Consider the following 19,222-nt stretch of genomic DNA (forward strand, 5'->3'; position numbering starts at 1 on the left):
AGTTAGCATAATGGCTATGTCGCTGGACTCCCATGTAGTCGACCGTGGTTCGTGTCCCGGACCTGGTGGCTTAAAACTCACGCCAGGCACGTGTGCGTGCGTGCCCAAGATCCCAAGAGGAGAATGGAGGAGAAGGGATTGCGGCGTGGCCGTCTCCCCTGGGGGGTTGATTTCTCGCTTTCTGTCTCTCTGTTTCTGTCTGTCTGGCGAGCGCATGCTCCCTATAGCAAAAACCTCTCCAAAAAAAAAAAAGTCCTAACTCCCAGTGTGATTGTTTTCGGAGTTGGAGTCTTTGGGAGATGATCAGGTCATAATTAGTGCCCTTATTAAAAAAAGGACCCAGAAAGGGCAAGCCTGTGGCATAGTGGTTAGGGCAGCTAGATCTCACAAGGCCAACTACGTGGTTCAAATCCTGGACCCAGTGGCTTTGAAAAAACACCCCCCTGGGCATAAATGGTGTAGCAGTTACATCGCTGGACTTCCACATGGCCAACTGCAGTTCAAGTCCTGGACCCAGTGGCTTGAAACTCACACCAGGCACATGTTTGTGTGTGCCCAAGATCCCAGTCAGTGTGGCCACCCTACCCTGGGAGATGATTTCTTACTTTCCCTCTCACTGTCTCTATCTCTCTCTCTCTCCCTCTCCCTCTAGTGAATGCACATGTCCTAAGGCAAAACCCTCTACAATAAAAAAAAAAAAAAAAAAAAACAAAACAGCACCAGGCACATGTGCGTATGTGCCAAAATCCTCAGAGAAGAAAGGAGAAGGGACTGTGGCATGGCCATCCTCAATGGAGAGTACTTTCTCTCCTGCTCTCCTCTTTCTCTCCGATGAGCACATGTGTTCCATAAGCAAAAAAAAAAGTTTCTCACCTCTTTCTCCAAGGAGGAGGACAAAGCAAGAAGGCAATCTACAAACCAGGAATCAGGTTCTCACCAGACACCAAATTTCCTGGTGCCTTGATCTTGGACTTTCAGCCTCCAGAGCTGTGAGGCATAACACCTGCTATTTGTAAGTTATCCCGTTTATATGTTGTCATAGCAGCCCAAAGACAAAGGCTCACATGAGTTAGTACTTTGCTTGTATAACTTTGGGGGATTCTAAAATAAGTGGTGGCACATGAACTATAGTGCAATGCTTGTAAACCCCACCATGAGGGGCCTTCAAAAAGTTCGTGGAAAAATGTATACTATGAAAAACTGCATAGATTTCTAATCTTTTTAATTTGCCAGAGGGCATGTGTACTAGAGGGTGAGAAATGTCATGGAGTGGGGGTGTAAGTACTCCCCTGTGGCATGGTCACGCCACAGTCCCTTCTCCATTTCTCCATCCTGTGGAGGTTTGTTGCATGCACACCATGTGCCTAGCATATTTTTTCAAGACACTGGAATTGGAATTTGAACCGCATGGTTAAGCCATGTAAGATCCTTTCCCTTAACTACCAGGACACAGAACTGGCCCAAGATTTCGAAAAAACTTTTTTTTAAGAATTATTCATCCTGCCCTATGTATTTTGTTGTTGTTGTTGTTGTTAATTTGACCAGAGAGAAACAGAAAGGGAAAGTGAGAAAGCAAGCCAAAGATGAACTGCAGTCAGTAATGTGAGTCCAGTGCCCCAACCACCACACCACCCACCAGCTCCGATTTCAAAACTCTTTTGCACCAAAATAAACTCATACTTTAATTCCGTATTTCCACAGACTTTTTGAAGTCCCCTCATATTTTCAGGAGTAAGAAATTTTGAACAAAGAGAGCAGGTGAAGTAGACTAGAAAGCATATTCTTTGTTCTTTTGTTTCAGCTCATTGTTGCTGGATCTTAAGAAATTTTTCAGGACAAGCAGGAGAACTGAGTTTTTACGTATGTCTGTGGGCCACATTCAAGCAGGGGCCTTTAATCCTTACCATTTGATCTAGTGGACCAAGTATGAGTTTTGGCATTAGGCTACTTTGAATCATGGCCCCAGGATGTACTGGTTGTGTGGTCCTGAGTAGGAAACTACTTTCTTACTCTGTCACCATCCTCTCTTTTATTTATTTATCTATTTATTTTAATGTGCTAGAGGGTAGATGTGCTCACTGGAGACACAGTGAGGGAGACAGTGAGGAAGCAGCCCCCAGGGGGATGGTTATGCTATCTCTTTTCCTCCATTCTCCTCTCGAGATTTTGGGCACACATGCACACGCCACCAGGTCTGTGAAAACTATGTTGTCAGCCATGTGAGATCCAGCTCCCTTAACATTACTGGCCGGACCCACTCTCCTCACCTTTCAAATGACCTACTTGGCTCTGGAGTGTAGGGATGAAGTGAGATAATGTACGACACAGGCATGAGGAGGGCTGTCTGCCCCCACGTCAGTGACTAGCACACAGGGAACTCCAGCATGTCTGCCACTTCAGCTTGTAAGTGATTCTCCAATTTGCTACTCCCGATGTTCGGAGCTTTTGCTAATGAACGTAAGAGACTGTCCTCAGGAGAAGCCTCCTGGGCGTGTGATGGTGAAGCTCTTGCTGCGTACCAGGCATTGGCACCCTTACTCACACGTACCACCGCGTCCCACATCTGGCAGCAACAGCTCTTGGGCTGAGGAGAGGGAGCAAAGCTGCTGATTGCAAGAGGTATATATAGACCCTCCTACCTAACTTGTGGCTTAGCCTTCTGGTGTCTGCAACCAGGATTGTTCTTTTCCTCCCAAAGAAAGATGAAAAGGGGAATTGTGGGACCAACTCCCACATGACTGACCATAGTTTGAGTCCTAGACACAGAGACTTGACATTCACACTGGACATGTGTGTGTCCCAAAATCAAAGAGAATAGAGGCTGATTGCAAGAGGTATATATAGACCCTCCTACCTAACTTGTGGCTTAGCCTTCTGGTGTCTGCAACCAGGATTGTTCTTTTCCTCCCAAAGAAAGATGAAAAGGGGAATTGTGGGACCAACTCCCACATGACTGACCATAGTTTGAGTCCTAGACACAGAGACTTGACATTCACACTGGACATGTGTGTGTCCCAAAATCAAAGAGAATAGAGAAGAAGGGATTGTGGCATGGCCATCTCCCCTGGGGGTAATTTTTCACTTTTTGTCTCTCTGTCTCAAGTGAGCACACACACCCTAAAGGCTAATCTTTAAAAAAAAAAAAAAAAAAAAAAAAGAGTTCCTTACATAGTTTGATAAAACATCTATAAAAATCTTGCAAGTCTAGTGTCTTTAAGGATTAAGCTTGGGAAGAAGACTAGATGCTACATGTTAAAGGCAAGATTGATAAATCCATTTTTTCCTTGGTTAAATCTGCATAGGACATGTGTGCTTGCCAGACAAAGTGAGAAACATGCCCCAGGGGCCAGCAGGTGGCGTAGCAGTTAAGCCACTGGACATGGTCAACCACAGTTAGAGTCCCCGACCTGGTGGCTTAAAACGCATGCCAAGTGCATGTGCATGCGTGCCCAAAATCCTGAGAAGAGAAGGGATTGCGGTGTGACCATTCCCCCAGGGGATGTCTCCAGTGAGTGCACACACCCTATAGCAAAAATCTCTCCAAAAAAAACACACAGCTTGTTTCTTTACCTGGCTCACTCTGGAGTCAGTTTTTACCTGCTCAAGTTCCAAACTACCAGCAAAGAGCAATGTAGATTTTATTGGTCATACTTGGGAAAAACCAACAGGATGCTGAGGACAAGTGTTTGTTGTGGTCCCAGGTCATCAGTAAAGAACTATGACAGGTTGTTTACATCATTTGGTAAAGAGAAAGATCTTTGTTTCTTCCCCAAGTGTAAGACAGTCATTTTAACAAGTTCCTAGATTGTTGTTTGGTACCCGGTTTCTGTATTCTGGTGATCCATGTACACTCTAGCGCAACACTGTTCATCTACGGAAGATTTAGGAAAATAAGCATTTCTTCTTAAATGCCTTTGTGTCCTGGCAAGCCTACATATCTCATTTGTGAGAAATTATGAAACTCATAGACCTAGAAAAATCTAATCTAGATTTTTAGGAATCAGGAATTAGAGAGCAACACTTTTTAAAAATGCAGCCATGAGACCAGGCAGTGTAGTAGTTAAGATGCTGAAGTCCCACATGGCCAATCGTGATTCAAGTCCTAGACCCAGCAGCTTAAAACTCATGCCAGGCACGTGTGCATGCATGCCCAAATCCTGAGAAGGGACTGCAGCATGGCCATCCCCCTGGTGGTGGGGGGGGGGAGGGCGATTCCTCACTTTCTGTCTCTGTCTCCCTAGTGAGCACATGCACCCTATAGCAAAAAAAAAAAAAAAAAATTATTGCTCTATAAAAATAAAGATGCAGTCATGGTGGTGCTAAGTGTTGGGGTGTATTTGCACCAATGCTGGAACAAGAGGGGTAGGACCTGGGGTTCAAATCCTGGACTGCCCTTAGCACATAAGCCGTGATTCGGGCTGGCTGCTTGGGGTGGAGGATCATGATGTGGTGAGACCCTGAAAACACCACCCTTCCTTCTGGAAGTAAATAAACTTTGAGTAAAAATAAAAAAAGCAGAGGTGCCTCACTTTCCCTCTCACTGTCCTTCTCTCTCTGGTGAGCACACGACTTAGGGCTAAACCTTAAAAAAAAAAAGTTTTCCATAAAGGGTCAGAAAACTGGTGAGGGTTAAGACTTTAACGTACACCTTTTCATGTAGCACTGATACTTAAACCATGTAAATATAGTTCCAAAATGTCCCTCTTCATGACACCATCCACTGCTTCGTGCCCCAGGTCATACTGCCTCAGCCGCATAAGCTCTCCTCCTAGCCTGACAGATACAAAGCCACTACTCCAGCTCCTCCCAGCGAAGGTGAATAAAGGACATGGTCACACTACAATGCCTTTATAAGAGGAAGTTTTATTGTTAATTATTTACCTTAATAATTTCAGAAAGAGGAACAGATTAGCTCAGTCCAACATGATTGGCGGTTGGCAAAATCTAGTGAAGCAAGTGTTCTGATTGCTAAGGACTTAATTTGGATGCTTTTAATACTTAGCCATCTAACACTTCAAACATAATTCAGAATAAATGCATCGTCTCCTTCCCATTCATTTTAATACCGCACCTACCTCACTTCAATATGGAAATATCTTCATTAAATATGATCCCAGAGGAATAAGTTCCCTGGAGAGTACAGCATGAGGACAGTGCACAAAAGAAAAACTCAAAATAAAACTCTGTATGATAATTTACTAGTCTAAGGAAACAAAACCTTTCAATATATTAAGAAATAAATCCAGTTACAAATGCACTAAGAGGTCTATGTGAAGAGGTTCTGATATAGTAACTGAAAACAGCCGGCTATTTACAAGATACACAAGCAGGAACGGTGCACCTAGCCCAGCACTGGCCCTCAGAAGCCAAAAGTGTTCTCTCCGCTGTAGGCCACGTACAAGAATCCATCTTCATCTTTTTCCTTCTCGTAAAGCTGTCCCATAGTTAGGCTTGAAAGAAAGAGACAAAAAACATCATTGAAAACTGGAGTCCAGGTGTAGGAAGAAAGAAGATGGCCCAAGGAACTTGACTCTTGGTAGTAGTAAAAATAACTTGGGTACCAGTCAGTACCTGCTGCCTACCTATAATTCCGTTTATAGAAGAGAAATAGAGCCATGAAAGATAAATTAGGTCTCTAGGAGATAGTAAATAATGCCAGAACTAAAGTCTCTATCATCTATCCCAGAGGCAAGACATTTTACAAGATGCAAATAAGCCCTTTAAAGAAGTCAGCTACTTGAGTAGGTTCTGGCTGGTTAGCACATAAGTGTTTTTTAAATGCCAAGGGCAAGGGGAAAAAAAAAAACACAAAGCAAAATGAAGAGCCTGAGAGGCTGTGTGGGTGCTCTTCTCCTTTGGGCTGGTTTATTTGAAGAGTCATCATTTGTACTTAATACCACGGTAGAGGGTTCATTCTTGTGAAAGCTACCTAGCCAAAACCCCTATGCCTCCAGAGATGTGTATCAGCATCATTAAAGAAAGGTTATCTTCCTCACAAGCAATACAAAAAGCTCTCATTGTATTTAGGATCCAAAGAACCCTCCAGAAATAGATATTCTTCTAATTAAATATGTGTGAGTGAAACTGTTGGCTTTCCCTAAGCCGGCAGACTGCAATGGGGGAGCCTAAATCTAGTTCTGCCATGAAACCGAGTTGTACTGGCTCCAGACTAAGACTAGTAACACCTGGAACCCCTATGGCAAGCTCCGTCCACGTGACTGTACTATCTGTGATGAGCAGGAGGTGCTAACATGTGCTTTAACATTAGGATATTGTAAGCAGCAGGGTCAACCAGAACCAGCAGTACGAGATGCTGAGAGCTGACTCGAGACTTCTGAGGTCACAGGTCAGAAGGACTCAGTAAACCAACGACCAGTGAGGGAAGGAGAGAGAGGGCCCAGGGCCTCCACCTGGGGAGGCAACAACTGGCCCACCCCACTGCTTTGCCCCTGGTGGGTTGAGTAGGACCTCGCTGTAAATGGGGATGCAGGCCACATTTATAAAGGGTTCCCTCCCTTTCCTATTCTGCCTCTTTTGCAAGCTTAGCTTGGATGGCTGTGTGGGTAGATGAGAATTATTAAGTAACAATGTGGGAGTGGATGAGTATGAACATGAGGTGGCCTTTGTAAGCATCTTGTACAATAAAAACAGTGCTCCCTGTGAGGATCTCTTAAATCTGGAATTTGTAAAACAAGGATTCCCTAGTACAGAACTGTCCAAAAGGAATTTCTGCTACAATAGAGCTGGCCTGTATCACTGTTGTCCAACATAGCAGCCGCAGCTACATTCGGTACTTGAACTGGCTCATCTCAATGGGGGTGTGCTGTTACTGTGAAACAAAAGGTTTCAATGACTCAGTATGAAAACACAGCAAAAAATAATCTGACTTTTGATTATCCATTGAAATAATAAAACTGTGGGTATATTAGGATAAAGTGAATTTCCCATTTTTAATGTAGCCATTAGAAAAACTTTAAATATGTGGTCCACATGCCATTTCTATTGACAGTGCTGCCCTTGAACACATGAGGACCTGGGGGGGCTGTGGGCTGAGGAAGGAGCCCCTGCTCATGAGAACACTACATACACAGTGGGTCTCAACCATGGCTGAGAACCCCCGGGGAACTTTGAAAACCTCTTCATGCCCAAGCCCTACTCCAGACCAAACTGATCAGAATCTCTGGAAGTGGGACTCAGACACCAATTTTTTTTTTTCATATGCCTTCAGTGATTGCAAATGGAAGCCAGGGTGAGAAGAAAGATGCTGTTCTTTTGGGAGGAGGTGGACAGGTGATAGGAGAGGTTCCTCTTTTAGAGCCATGTAATCAGGAAATACAATGATGAGCCAGGAAGTAGAAAGAAAAGGCAGCAGCTAACGAAAGGGCTTGAACTCAGAGCTGTGTCTCTCAAGGAGCCACGCATTGTTCTAAGTGCAGTCCATGTATTGACTAGTACTAACTCTATATTCACAACAATCTGATGAGCTGGGTACTACCATAATCCATAGTCCATAGATCTGAAAACTGAGGCACAGAAATAATTACCCCAGGTTACAAAACTAGGAGACAGTCCTATCACCATGCTGTGCTGCCTTCAGGGAAATGTACAGCTAGATCTGTTCTAATGACCTAACAGGATCTTCCTTAGAACAGCCCTCCTCATACCTACAAACCTTTGCCATCAAGCTCCCCGGTAAGGGTATTTCTGCCGGTCTCTGCACCACACGCAGAGCACCAAGGTATCAGGGCTTTCTCCTTTGGATCCTGTACTCCGACAACTAGATGGCTGTGCCTAATGACTGAAGAACTCAGCACTGCTCCCCTTTTCTCCATCAAGCAGGATTCTGTGCAAACCTTACTCGGCTGGCAGCAGCACTGTGCCCTCGAAGTTGGGATACCACTCGGGCAAAACCTCCTCACTGACAGTGCTCGGTTCTGAACACCTGCCTGATCTGAGGCAGTGGCATGAAGCAAAGTCAGCCCAGCTGTACAGTATGATGATCTGAAACCGCACTCAGGGACTGGACCACATACATACAGAATCAGAACAACCTGGCCTGGAGCCAAAAGCTGGGCTACAAACAGAATTTTAAAAGATGAACTTTTTTTTTTTTTGGAGAGGTTTTCGCTATAGGGCGCATGCGCTCGCCAGAGAGAGACAGAGACAGAAAGCGAGAAATCACCCCCCAGGGGGGATGGTCACGCCGCAATCCCTTCTCCTCCATTCTCCTCTCGGGATCTTGGGCACGCACACACACGCGCCTGGCATAAGTTTTAAGCCACGGGGTCCGGGATGCGAACTGCGGTCGACTACGTGGGAGTCCAGCGACATAGCCATTACGCTAACTGCTGGCTCCCGACTTTTTTTTAAGTCCCACTACAAGATGATATTCAAGGATATTCAAGTACGAGTGGCCAGAAGTCAGCCTACAGCAGAAGCCTGGTGTGGCACTTTAGGACACAGCTCAGAAAGCTCTGAAATGAACTTCCCTTAGAATTCAGACGCATGAGCCACACAGCACTGAGCAAGGCCCTGGTGGAATGCCCAAGGGTCTGGAAAGCAGTCACGCTAATGTGTCTGTCTAGCCAAGCTGCACACGCCTGCAGGATGGCCTGACAGCTCCCAGGCAGCACGGCAACTCCAAGGCTTCCAGCCTGTTACAGGGAGGAGGCAATACAAGACACCTGAAAACAGCCCCAAGTCCCTCCTCTAGAGCACATCACTCCAGCGCCAAGCACCATGCACACTCATCTGGGAAGGACGCTGCTCTGAGTCCGACAAGGAGAAAAACTGGAAAAGCCAATAGCAGGTTCCAGCCATAGAGCCTATCTACAGTGAGGAGGGATCCTGAAATACCAAGAGAAATTAATCTAAATTGCCCCTAAAACCCTGCCCCTCACCCCTCCATTCAGGGTCACACAGATCCAGGCAAAACCCCTTTGCCTGTGGAAACATTACTCAATAACAAAGGCAAGTTTCAGTAGGTTTCACAGAAATGGCCATGCTGCTGAGGGCGGGTGTTAATGCTATGCTACCTAACAGCCCAATGAACCGGGGGAGGCTGACTTAGAACTAAGGAGACGTCCAGTCCCTATGGAACCTGCCCTGAACCCCCGACCAAGGGCAGGTCACGGAGGCTGTGGGATGCAGCCCTGACTCATGAGCTGGCTGCTGAGCACACCTGACCACCCATCTGCTATGGAGCCCAGGTGCCGGTACTGGCTCTGGAGTCACTTCTTTGTGGGAGGAAGGTGGGAAGGGGTTTAGGGAGTGAGGTGAGGAGACAACCATCACTTCTGTGGAGAAGGCACTGCCCTCCACATGAAAGTTAATAATGTCCTGAGGCTCCCTGAGATTCTAACGATAGTGATTAACTATCAGTTCTTTTTTATCAGACTTTTTTTCTCTGATATATTGGGTTGCTGGAAAAGTCATGATACATTTTTTTGCATAGAAAAACAATTCAATAAATAAACCTTGTTTCTTAAAGAGGTGTTTAATGGGACCAGCAGATGGTTACATTGCTGGACTCCCACATAGTCGACCGTAATTCAAGTCCCGGACCTGGTGGGTTTAAAACTCAAACTCTGGTGAGCGTACATGTCCTATAGCAAAAATCTCTCTTAAAAAAAAAAAAGAGGTGTTTACCTGTAAATGATCAAAAGTACCAATTTAAGCACAATTTCTAAAGAAAGGATGACTGAGACTAAAACTGCCTTTCATTTTATTTTTATTGGAGAGGTTTTTGCTACAGGGCGCATGCGCTCGCCAGATAGAGAAAGACAGAGACAGAAAGCGAGAAATCACCCCCCCAGGGGGGATGGCCACGCCGCAATCCCTTCTCCTCCATTCTCCTCTCGGGATCTTGGGCACGCACACACATGGCGTGAGTTTAAGCCACCGGGTCCGGGACTCGAACCATAGTCGACTACATGGGAGTCCAGCGACATAGCCATTACGCTAACTGCTGGTCCCAAAACTGCCTTTTATTTAAGCCCTCTTTAAGATCCAGAAGCAACTAAACACCATAATCTTATACCACACAGGTTTCACAGTGTCAGATTATAATATCTTAGGGATATTTTATTTAATAATATACTCCTATTTCTATTTTAAACAGAGGACTGGGCCAGCAGATGGCGTAGCAATTATGTCGCTTGACTCCCACATGGCCGACCACAGCTCCAGTCCAGGACCTGGTCCCTTGAAAGATCACGCTGGGTGCAGGTGCATGTGTGCCCAAGATCCGAGGAGAATGGAGAAGGGATTGAGGCATGGCCATTCCCCAGGGAGTGATTTCTTACTTTCCCTCTCTGACTCTCTCTCTGGCCAGTGCACGTACCCTAAAGCAAAAAGCCCCTTTAAAGAAAAATAAACAAACAGAGGACTAACAAGACTCTTGTATGTGTTACAAACAAAAAGCAAAGGCCCCTGCCAGGTCTGGGTTCCCCTCCAAAGCCATGACTGGGAAATGTACACCGATGTTCTTTCCCAAGCTCAGTCTACACCAAGACATAGTTCCCCTTCTGTTTTTGGCCAGATTATTGACACAGGAACCTATGCAGAGAACTTAATTTTCCAATGTTGAGTGGGAAAAGGCTGAATTTCCTCCCTTTTTTTTTTTTTTTAAGAAACAAGAACTTAGAAAAGCATAAAGGTAGTAAAAAGGAAGTAAAACTCCCAGGGACTTACCTCTGTCTCTATTTCTAGACTCAGTATTTAACATTAACTACTCTAACGCTTGATACTACGCGGTGATTGCCTGTGTTCTACTCCAAGGAAGGAATGAGGACATAATCTGACTACTTTTTCCTATTTCCAAAATCCTTTCCAGAGGGCCTGGGGGGAGGGTCACACCTACAAATTTTTTTTCTCAGTTTTTGCCCTAGGGCACATGCACCCACTAGAGACAGAGACAGTGAGTGGGAAGTGAGAAATCACCCTGAGGGGAGGGTGGCAATCCCTTCTCCTGGGATTTTGAGCACGCACACACATATGCCTGACATGAGTTTCAAGCCACTGGGTCCAGGACTCGAACCTTGATCAGCAATGTGGGAGTCCAGCGGCTTTAACCATTCTGCCACCTGCTGGTCCCACACTTATCAGTATTAGTGTAGAGTAAGCCTTCTTATCTCTGTTAAAGTAAATCACAAACATTCTTTTGCTGATCTCTTTCTGAGACAAAGACCTTCTTTTTCAATCACCAACCTAAGAATTTCAAACTCATCTGTAACCTACAAGCCTCTGCTTCCGGATGCCCCATCTTTCTGCTCCAGGCCAATGTAAATGACTCCTGATGCTGATTACAACTCTTTTGCCCTCAGAACTATAAAAGAGAACTATAAAAGAAACCTCCATATCGCAGCACCCCCAGAATCATGCTTATCTTTCTCAAGGCATGTCACTAAATTTTGTGCTTAGTAATAAACTGCATTATTTCTACAAAGCTGTTCTTTTCCGACAACAGAATAAATGACAGTCCTCCTTTTCAGCCTCAGGCACAAGTGATCCTAATGCAGTTATAGAAGACGGGGCTCCTATAGGTCTGGACATCCTTTCTGACTTCCCCAGCCACTTGGACAGCTATTAGTGTGAGTTATGGGAGGCTCCTAAGGAGACTGGAAAGACCTAAAAGAGAGAGACTGCTAATTTTGTCTCATGGAGGGGATGGTGAAGCTGAGTCACACGCAACTCCAGGAAGGAGACCCTGTGGTACTTCTGTTTGTGCTGCCACAGAATAATTAATATTTGCATAAAGCCTGATGATGTCACATGCCTCTTGTTTATAAACAAATGTGTTTTTAAGAATAAAACACTAGCCCCGTGGCCTAGTGTTGAGGGAACTGGAACCCATATGGCTATCCACGGTTGGAATCCTGCCCTGGCAGCTTGAAAAACATACCAGGCATGTGTGCATATATGCTCAAAATCCCAACAGGATGGAGAAATGGAGGAAAAGGGACTGTAGCATAATCACATCTCACTGGGGGGAGGTGTTTTCTCTCTCCCTCTCTGGGAAGTGCATTTATCCCCAAAGTTAAAATAATAAATAAATAAATAAATAAATAAAACCTTCCCAAAAAACAAACACATCAAATGTGGTGCAAAAAGTCATTAACCAGGGCCAAAAGTGCTGAAAGCCTGGGCAGAGCAGCCACTGGCAGGGGATTCTCAATTCTGCAAGAACAGGATTGGAGACAACCATCACTTCTGTGGAGAAGGCACTGCCCTCCACATGAAAGTTAATAATGTCCTGAGGCTCCCTGAGATTCTAACGATAGTGATTAACTATCAGTTCTTTTTTATCAGACTTTTTTTCTCTGATATATTGGGTTGCTGGAAAAGTCATGATACATTTTTTTGCATAGAAAAACAATTCAATAAATAAACCTTGTTTCTTAAAGAGGTGTTTAATGGGACCAGCAGATGGTTACATTGCTGGACTCCCACATAGTCGACCGTAATTCAAGTCCCGGACCTGGTGGGTTTAAAACTCAAACTCTGGTGAGCGTACATGTCCTATAGCAAAAATCTCTCTTAAAAAAAAAAAAGAGGTGTTTACCTGTAAATGATCAAAAGTACCAATTTAAGCACAATTTCTAAAGAAAGGATGACTGAGACTAAAACTGCCTTTCATTTTATTTTTATTGGAGAGGTTTTTGCTACAGGGCGCATGCGCTCGCCAGATAGAGAAAGACAGAGACAGAAAGCGAGAAATCAACCCCCCAGGGGGGGTGGCCACGCCGCCAACCACGCCGCAATCCCTTCTCCTCCATTCTCCTCTCGGGATCTTGGGCACGCACACACATGGCGTGAGTTTAAGCCACCGGGTCCGGGACTCGAACCATAGTCGACTACATGGGAGTCCAGCGACATAGCCATTACGCTAACTGCTGGTCCCAAAACTGCCTTTTATTTAAGCCCTCTTTAAGATCCAGAAGCAACTAAACACCATAATCTTATACCACACAGGTTTCACAGTGTCAGATTATAATATCTTAGGGATATTTTATTTAATAATATACTCCTATTTCTATTTTAAACAGAGGACTGGGCCAGCAGATGGCGTAGCAATTATGTCGCTTGACTCCCACATGGCCGACCACAGCTCCAGTCCAGGACCTGGTCCCTTGAAAGATCACGCTGGGTGCAGGTGCATGTGTGCCCAAGATCCGAGGAGAATGGAGAAGGGATTGAGGCATGGCCATTCCCCAGGGAGTGATTTCTTACTTTCCCTCTCTGACTCTCTCTCTGGCCAGTGCACGTACCCTAAAGCAAAAAGCCCCTTTAAAGAAAAATAAACAAACAGAGGACTAACAAGACTCTTGTATGTGTTACAAACAAAAAGCAAAGGCCCCTGCCAGGTCTGGGTTCCCCTCCAAAGCCATGACTGGGAAATGTACACCGATGTTCTTTCCCAAGCTCAGTCTACACCAAGACATAGTTCCCCTTCTGTTTTTGGCCAGATTATTGACACAGGAACCTATGCAGAGAACTTAATTTTCCAATGTTGAGTGGGAAAAGGCTGAATTTCCTCCCTTTTTTTTTTTTTTTTAAAGAAACAAGAACTTAGAAAAGAATAAAGGAAGTAAAACTCCCAGGGACTTACCTCTGTCTCTATTTCTAGAATCAGTATTTAACATTAACTACTCTAACGCTTGATACTACGCGGTGATTGCCTGTGTTCTACTCCAAGGAAGGAATGAGGACATAATCTGACTACTTTTTCCTATTTCCAAAATCCTTTCCAGAGGGCCTGGGGGGAGGGTCACACCTACAAATTTTTTTTCTCAGTTTTTGCCCTAGGGCACATGCACCCACTAGAGACAGAGACAGTGAGTGGGAAGTGAGAAATCACCCTGAGGGGAGGGTGGCAATCCCTTCTCCTGGGATTTTGAGCACGCACACACATATGCCTGACATGAGTTTCAAGCCACTGGGTCCAGGACTCGAACCTTGATCAGCAATGTGGGAGTCCAGCGGCTTTAACCATTCTGCCACCTGCTGGTCCCACACTTATCAGTATTAGTGTAGAGTAAGCCTTCTTATCTCTGTTAAAGTAAATCACAAACATTCTTTTGCTGATCTCTTTCTGAGACAAAGACCTTCTTTTTCAATCACCAACCTAAGAATTTCAAACTCATCTGTAACCTACAAGCCTCTGCTTCCGGATGCCCCATCTTTCTGCTCCAGGCCAATGTAAATGACTCCTGATGCTGATTACAACTCTTTTGCCCTCAGAACTATAAAAGAGAACTATAAAAGAAACCTCCATATCGCAGCACCCCCAGAATCATGCTTATCTTTCTCAAGGCATGTCACTAAATTTTGTGCTTAGTAATAAACTGCATTATTTCTACAAAGCTGTTCTTTTCCGACAACAGAATAAATGACAGTCCTCCTTTTCAGCCTCAGGCACAAGTGATCCTAATGCAGTTATAGAAGACGGGGCTCCTATAGGTCTGGACATCCTTTCTGACTTCCCCAGCCACTTGGACAGCTGTTAGTGTGAGTTATGGGAGGCTCCTAAGGAGACTGGAAAGACCTAAAAGAGAGAGACTGCTAATTTTGTCTCATGGAGGGGATGGTGAAGCTGAGTCACACGCAACTCCAGGAAGGAGACCCTGTGGTACTTCTGTTTGTGCTGCCACAGAATAATTAATATTTGCATAAAGCCTGATGATGTCACATGCCTCTTGTTTATAAACAAATGTGTTTTTAAGAATAAAACACTAGCCCCGTGGCCTAGTGTTGAGGGAACTGGAACCCATATGGCTATCCACGGTTGGAATCCTGCCCTGGCAGCTTGAAAAACATACCAGGCATGTGTGCATATATGCTCAAAATCCCAACAGGATGGAGAAATGGAGGAAAAGGGACTGTAGCATAATCACATCTCACTGGGGGGAGGTGTTTTCTCTCTCCCTCTCTGGGAAGTGCATTTATCCCCAAAGTTAAAATAATAAATAAATAAATAAATAAATAAAACCTTCCCAAAAAACAAACACATCAAATGTGGTGCAAAAAGTCATTAACCAGGGCCAAAAGTGCTGAAAGCCTGGGCAGAGCAGCCACTGGCAGGGGATTCTCAATTCTGCAAGAACAGGATTTTATGGGAGGCTCCTAAGGAGACTGGAAAGACCTAAAAGAGAGAGACTGCTAATTTTGTCTCATGGAGGGGATGGTGAAGCTGAGTCACACGCAACTCCAGGAAGGAGACCCTGTGGTACTTCTGTTTGTGCTGCCACAGAATAATTAATATTTGCATAAAGCCTGATGATGTCACATGCCTCTTGTTTATAAACAAATGTGTTTTTAAGAATAAAACACTAGCCCCGTGGCCTAGTGTTGAGGGAACTGGAACCCATATGGCTATCCACGGTTGGAATCCTGCCCTGGCAGCTTGAAAAACATACCAGGCATGTGTGCATATATGCTCAAAATCCCAACAGGATGGAGAAATGGAGGAAAAGGGACTGTAGCATAATCACATCTCACTGGGGGGAGGTGTTTTCTCTCTCCCTCTCTGGGAAGTGCATTTATCCCCAAAGTTAAAATAATAAATAAATAAATAAATAAATAAAACCTTCCCAAAAAACAAACACATCAAATGTGGTGCAAAAAGTCATTAACCAGGGCCAAAAGTGCTGAAAGCCTGGGCAGAGCAGCCACTGGCAGGCGATTCTCAATTCTGAAAGAACAGGATTTGGATTCCAAGTGATTTGGATTCCCAGTGATTTTCTCCTGAAATACTTACTTGGGTCCTGTGTAATCTGCCTTAGGGTGAAAGATAAGTACACCCAACAACACACTGGCCTGGGGCCTATGAAGGGGCGCTACAAGAGCCAGAGGGGTGACATGATCATCTCTAGTGACACCACAACTTATGGAGCTACCCAGTGAGCAGGTTCTGGCCTTTCTCCTTAAGCCGGACACTGGTCTAAGGAAGAAGCTTCCATTGCTCTCCCGCCCTTCCTCTCTACCAAACACCAGGAAGTGGAGCTGGTGAGAAAAGAATAAATTAAACCAAAAATTAACCAGAGCTTTAACCTTCAGTAGAAATAAGGTCTGGAATTCAGATTAGGCTTCTTCTGGAGCTGTCAAGAATTTTCAACAAGAACCTATTTTGGCAACACTGAGCTCATTCCCAGAGTTTCTGAAAGCCTTAACTTTAGTAACAAATGAAACCTAGTTTAGATCATTAAGATAAGAGGTGGCCAGGAACTCACATTCAGTGAAGAGGTGGGGACTAAAACCCAGCTCAGAGACTAGACGTACTCAGTCACTAACAGCACAGGTCTGGGCCGGGTTTACACTGAGCCCTTCCATTTAAGCCTCAACCACCCAGAAGAGCAGACCCACACAGTGCTGCTGCCTAGACTCCGGCCCTGTATTACAATCCTAAGGACTGCCGTACACCAAGGCAGCACAACGGCGTAATAGAGCACATCTTACAGAGGGAAGCCTATCTGTAAAGAGATCTCAGAGCCCTTCACTGGACAGCAGCCATCGCATCAGACTGAAAAGAAGGCAGCTATAGATGCTCACAGAGCAAAGAGCTGAGTTTGGAGAGCAAACATGCGGGGGGATCAGCTGGAGCTGAGCCTCAGCAGGGCCCACAGGCTCCTGGCAGAGAGTGGCAGGCTGATTTCATGGACCATATAGAGAGAACCTCGCGTCAGGCCTCGGCTCTACCTGTGATTTAAGCCTCAATAAGCCCTCAACATAAAAGATTCCTACAGTTCTGAAGCTGTGCTTCATCTTTTTTTTCAAGTCCAAGTCTTTCTTTCCTTCTTTTTTCTTAAATTTGCTATGGGGAATGTGCACTCACCAGAAAGAGAGAGAAAAAGGGAGAGAAAGAAAGAAAAAACCACCCCAGGCGGGTGGCCACACCACAATCCCGTCTCCATTCTCCTCTTGGAACTTGGCGCACACACACACATGCCCAGCATGTTTCTCAAGCCGCCAGGTCTCAGACTCAAACTACTCAGCTGGCCATGTGGTCTTGCTCCATTTTCTTAACCCAAAATATACTTCCCTATACGGCAGCTCTTTTTTATTTTCTGGCACTCCTGATGCCGAGGAGCACTAAATCCAGATTTCTAGTCAGGAACCCTAAGAATCTCCAGACCAGGACCAACAGGTGGTGTGGTGATTAAAGCTGAACTCCCACATGGCTGATGAAGGTTTGAGTTCTGGACCTGGCAGTTTGAAAATCACAATGCAATGTGGCCATCCCCCCTAGGGGGTGATTTCTCACTTTACCTCTCATTGTCTCTCTGACAAGCACACATACACCCCATGGCAAAAACCTTAAAAAAAAAAAAAGTCTCCAAACCTCCCAAGTTGAGTTCTGTAAGCAGCCAAGCCATCTACCAGAGGGCCCATCTAGTAAAAATCTCTCACCTGGACTGTGGAACTGTCTTATCCACAAACAGGAAGATTGCCTTTTCAGAAGGAAGCTGGATCCTTTTCCTGATGATCCACATGAACTGAGCCACAGTGATGTCAGATGGAACTAAGTACTTCCGTTTGTCAATGTCAACAATTTGAGAGCCTGAGACTTTTTCCACAATCACCTGGGAAGGTAAAGAGAGGTCAGGACTGGATTTCCTGAAGTGAGGCTCTGGTCCCGCACTGTCAGAGAGGTGAAGACCAGACTGTGGGCAAGGAGGTCGGTGGGAAACTGAACAGCACAAGAAAAATATGCCCTCAGCTTAATAAACCACACACTCTGGAGGCTAAGAACTGATATAAATGTGTTATAAAGAAACAGTAAGTGCTTTTCTGTGGTCAATTATATCTCTCATCCCTGATGCATAAGAGAAATACGGCCCTTACTACTAAGCTTTTCTGTATCAACCTGGGCGGATCCAGACTATCTGGTGATAGTCTCACCCACAGCCTGCTACTCTAGGACCCCAGAATGGATCTACTTCATACTACAGAAGAATTAAGACCCCAAGAAACACAGGAGAGGAAAATGGATGAACTAATGGGACTACCTTGCAAAACAAGCTAGTCAACAACCAGTGGGTCTGTTACTTCTCCCTGAACAGGTTTTGAATTCGCCACTCCTGCTCCCAAGCTAAGATCTACAACAGCAGATTTTGACATCCTTTTAAAAATCAACAAGGAGGGGACTAGCAGTTAGCATAATGGCTATGTCGCTGAACCCTCATGTAGTCGACCATGGTTCGAGTCCCGGACCCGGAGGCTTAAACTCATGCAGGGCATGTGTGCCTGCACGCCCCAGATCCCAAGATGAGAATGGAGGAGAAGGGATTAAGGTGTGGCCATCCCCCCTGGGGGGTGATTTCTCGCTTTCTGTCTCTTTGTCTCTCTTTCTCTCTCTTTCAGACAAGTGCACACGCCCTACAGCAAAAACCTCTCCAAAAAAAAAAAAAAATCAACAAGGAGTACAGAAACTATCTCCCCCGCCATGGAAGAAATATGAAATCACAGTTAATATCGATTAAGGTGGAAACATGAGTTTTCAGAGACTTTTGGAGTTTTGAATGAGGCAAGGAAGACAGGGCCAGAAGGAGAAAAGGGAACTGTAAGTTAAGATGGAAGCTGTAAGTTAAAGATGAATGTCCTGAAACTAAAGTATCACGTCCAAGACCTAAGTGACGGCCTCTCTCCACTACTGTTCCCAAAAGTGGCAGTGACCTGTTGCCCTGTCCTAGAACATCGTTCCTTACATAATTGGCGAGGGAGCCCTGGGGCTGCAGACGGCTTGCTGGCCTAGATCGGGAGATTCAGCACTGAGGCACCCTGAACAGCACCAGCAGAGCCCCTCACGGCCCGGCCAGGACGGCCCCAACCCAGTCTGGCCTGTCTGCTACTATAGCTGGGCCTGGAACCTCGACCTGTCAACTGTTGAATATTCTAGGGCCTTATCCTGGGTCCTAGACGCCCGATCACGGATCCTAGACGACAGGGGTGACAGCCAGGTGAGGGGGCGGGGAGTGTAAACACTCACCGGAACGCGGTCAGGATATTTCGCTCGGATCTTCGCGGATTCCACGCATCTGTGTTCTGTGGGAGGAACACCCACAGGTCGGTTCCGGGGCCCCTCCGGTCTCCCGTCCACCCCCCGCGACCCGCGCATTCGTTCAGGCTTCCCCGCGGCCCTCTGTCCCCAGGCTCCTGGAAGGGCCCGTGGAGCTCAGCACGGGCCGGTGGGCGGCCGCCCGGGGCGCTGTGGCCTCCGCGACCC

The 19,222-nt window shown here is 45.6% G+C and overlaps 1 protein-coding gene across 1 annotated transcript; it reads right to left on the bottom strand.

Moving 5' to 3' along the window:
- Positions 1-4,843: 4,843 nt before the first annotated feature.
- Positions 4,844-19,041, bottom strand: GABARAPL2 (GABA type A receptor associated protein like 2; the record flags this gene model as incomplete). Its single annotated transcript, XM_006152629.2, is given in 3 exon segments — positions 4,844-5,450; positions 17,407-17,579; positions 18,986-19,041. Coding segments are annotated over 3 exon segments (320 nt in total), but the record flags the coding sequence as incomplete, so codon positions are not given.
- Positions 19,042-19,222: the final 181 nt, after the last annotated feature.

Source organism: Tupaia chinensis, unplaced genomic scaffold, assembly GCF_000334495.1.
Source record: "Tupaia chinensis unplaced genomic scaffold, TupChi_1.0 Scaffold000355_1, whole genome shotgun sequence".
Taxonomy (NCBI): domain Eukaryota; kingdom Metazoa; phylum Chordata; class Mammalia; order Scandentia; family Tupaiidae; genus Tupaia; species Tupaia belangeri.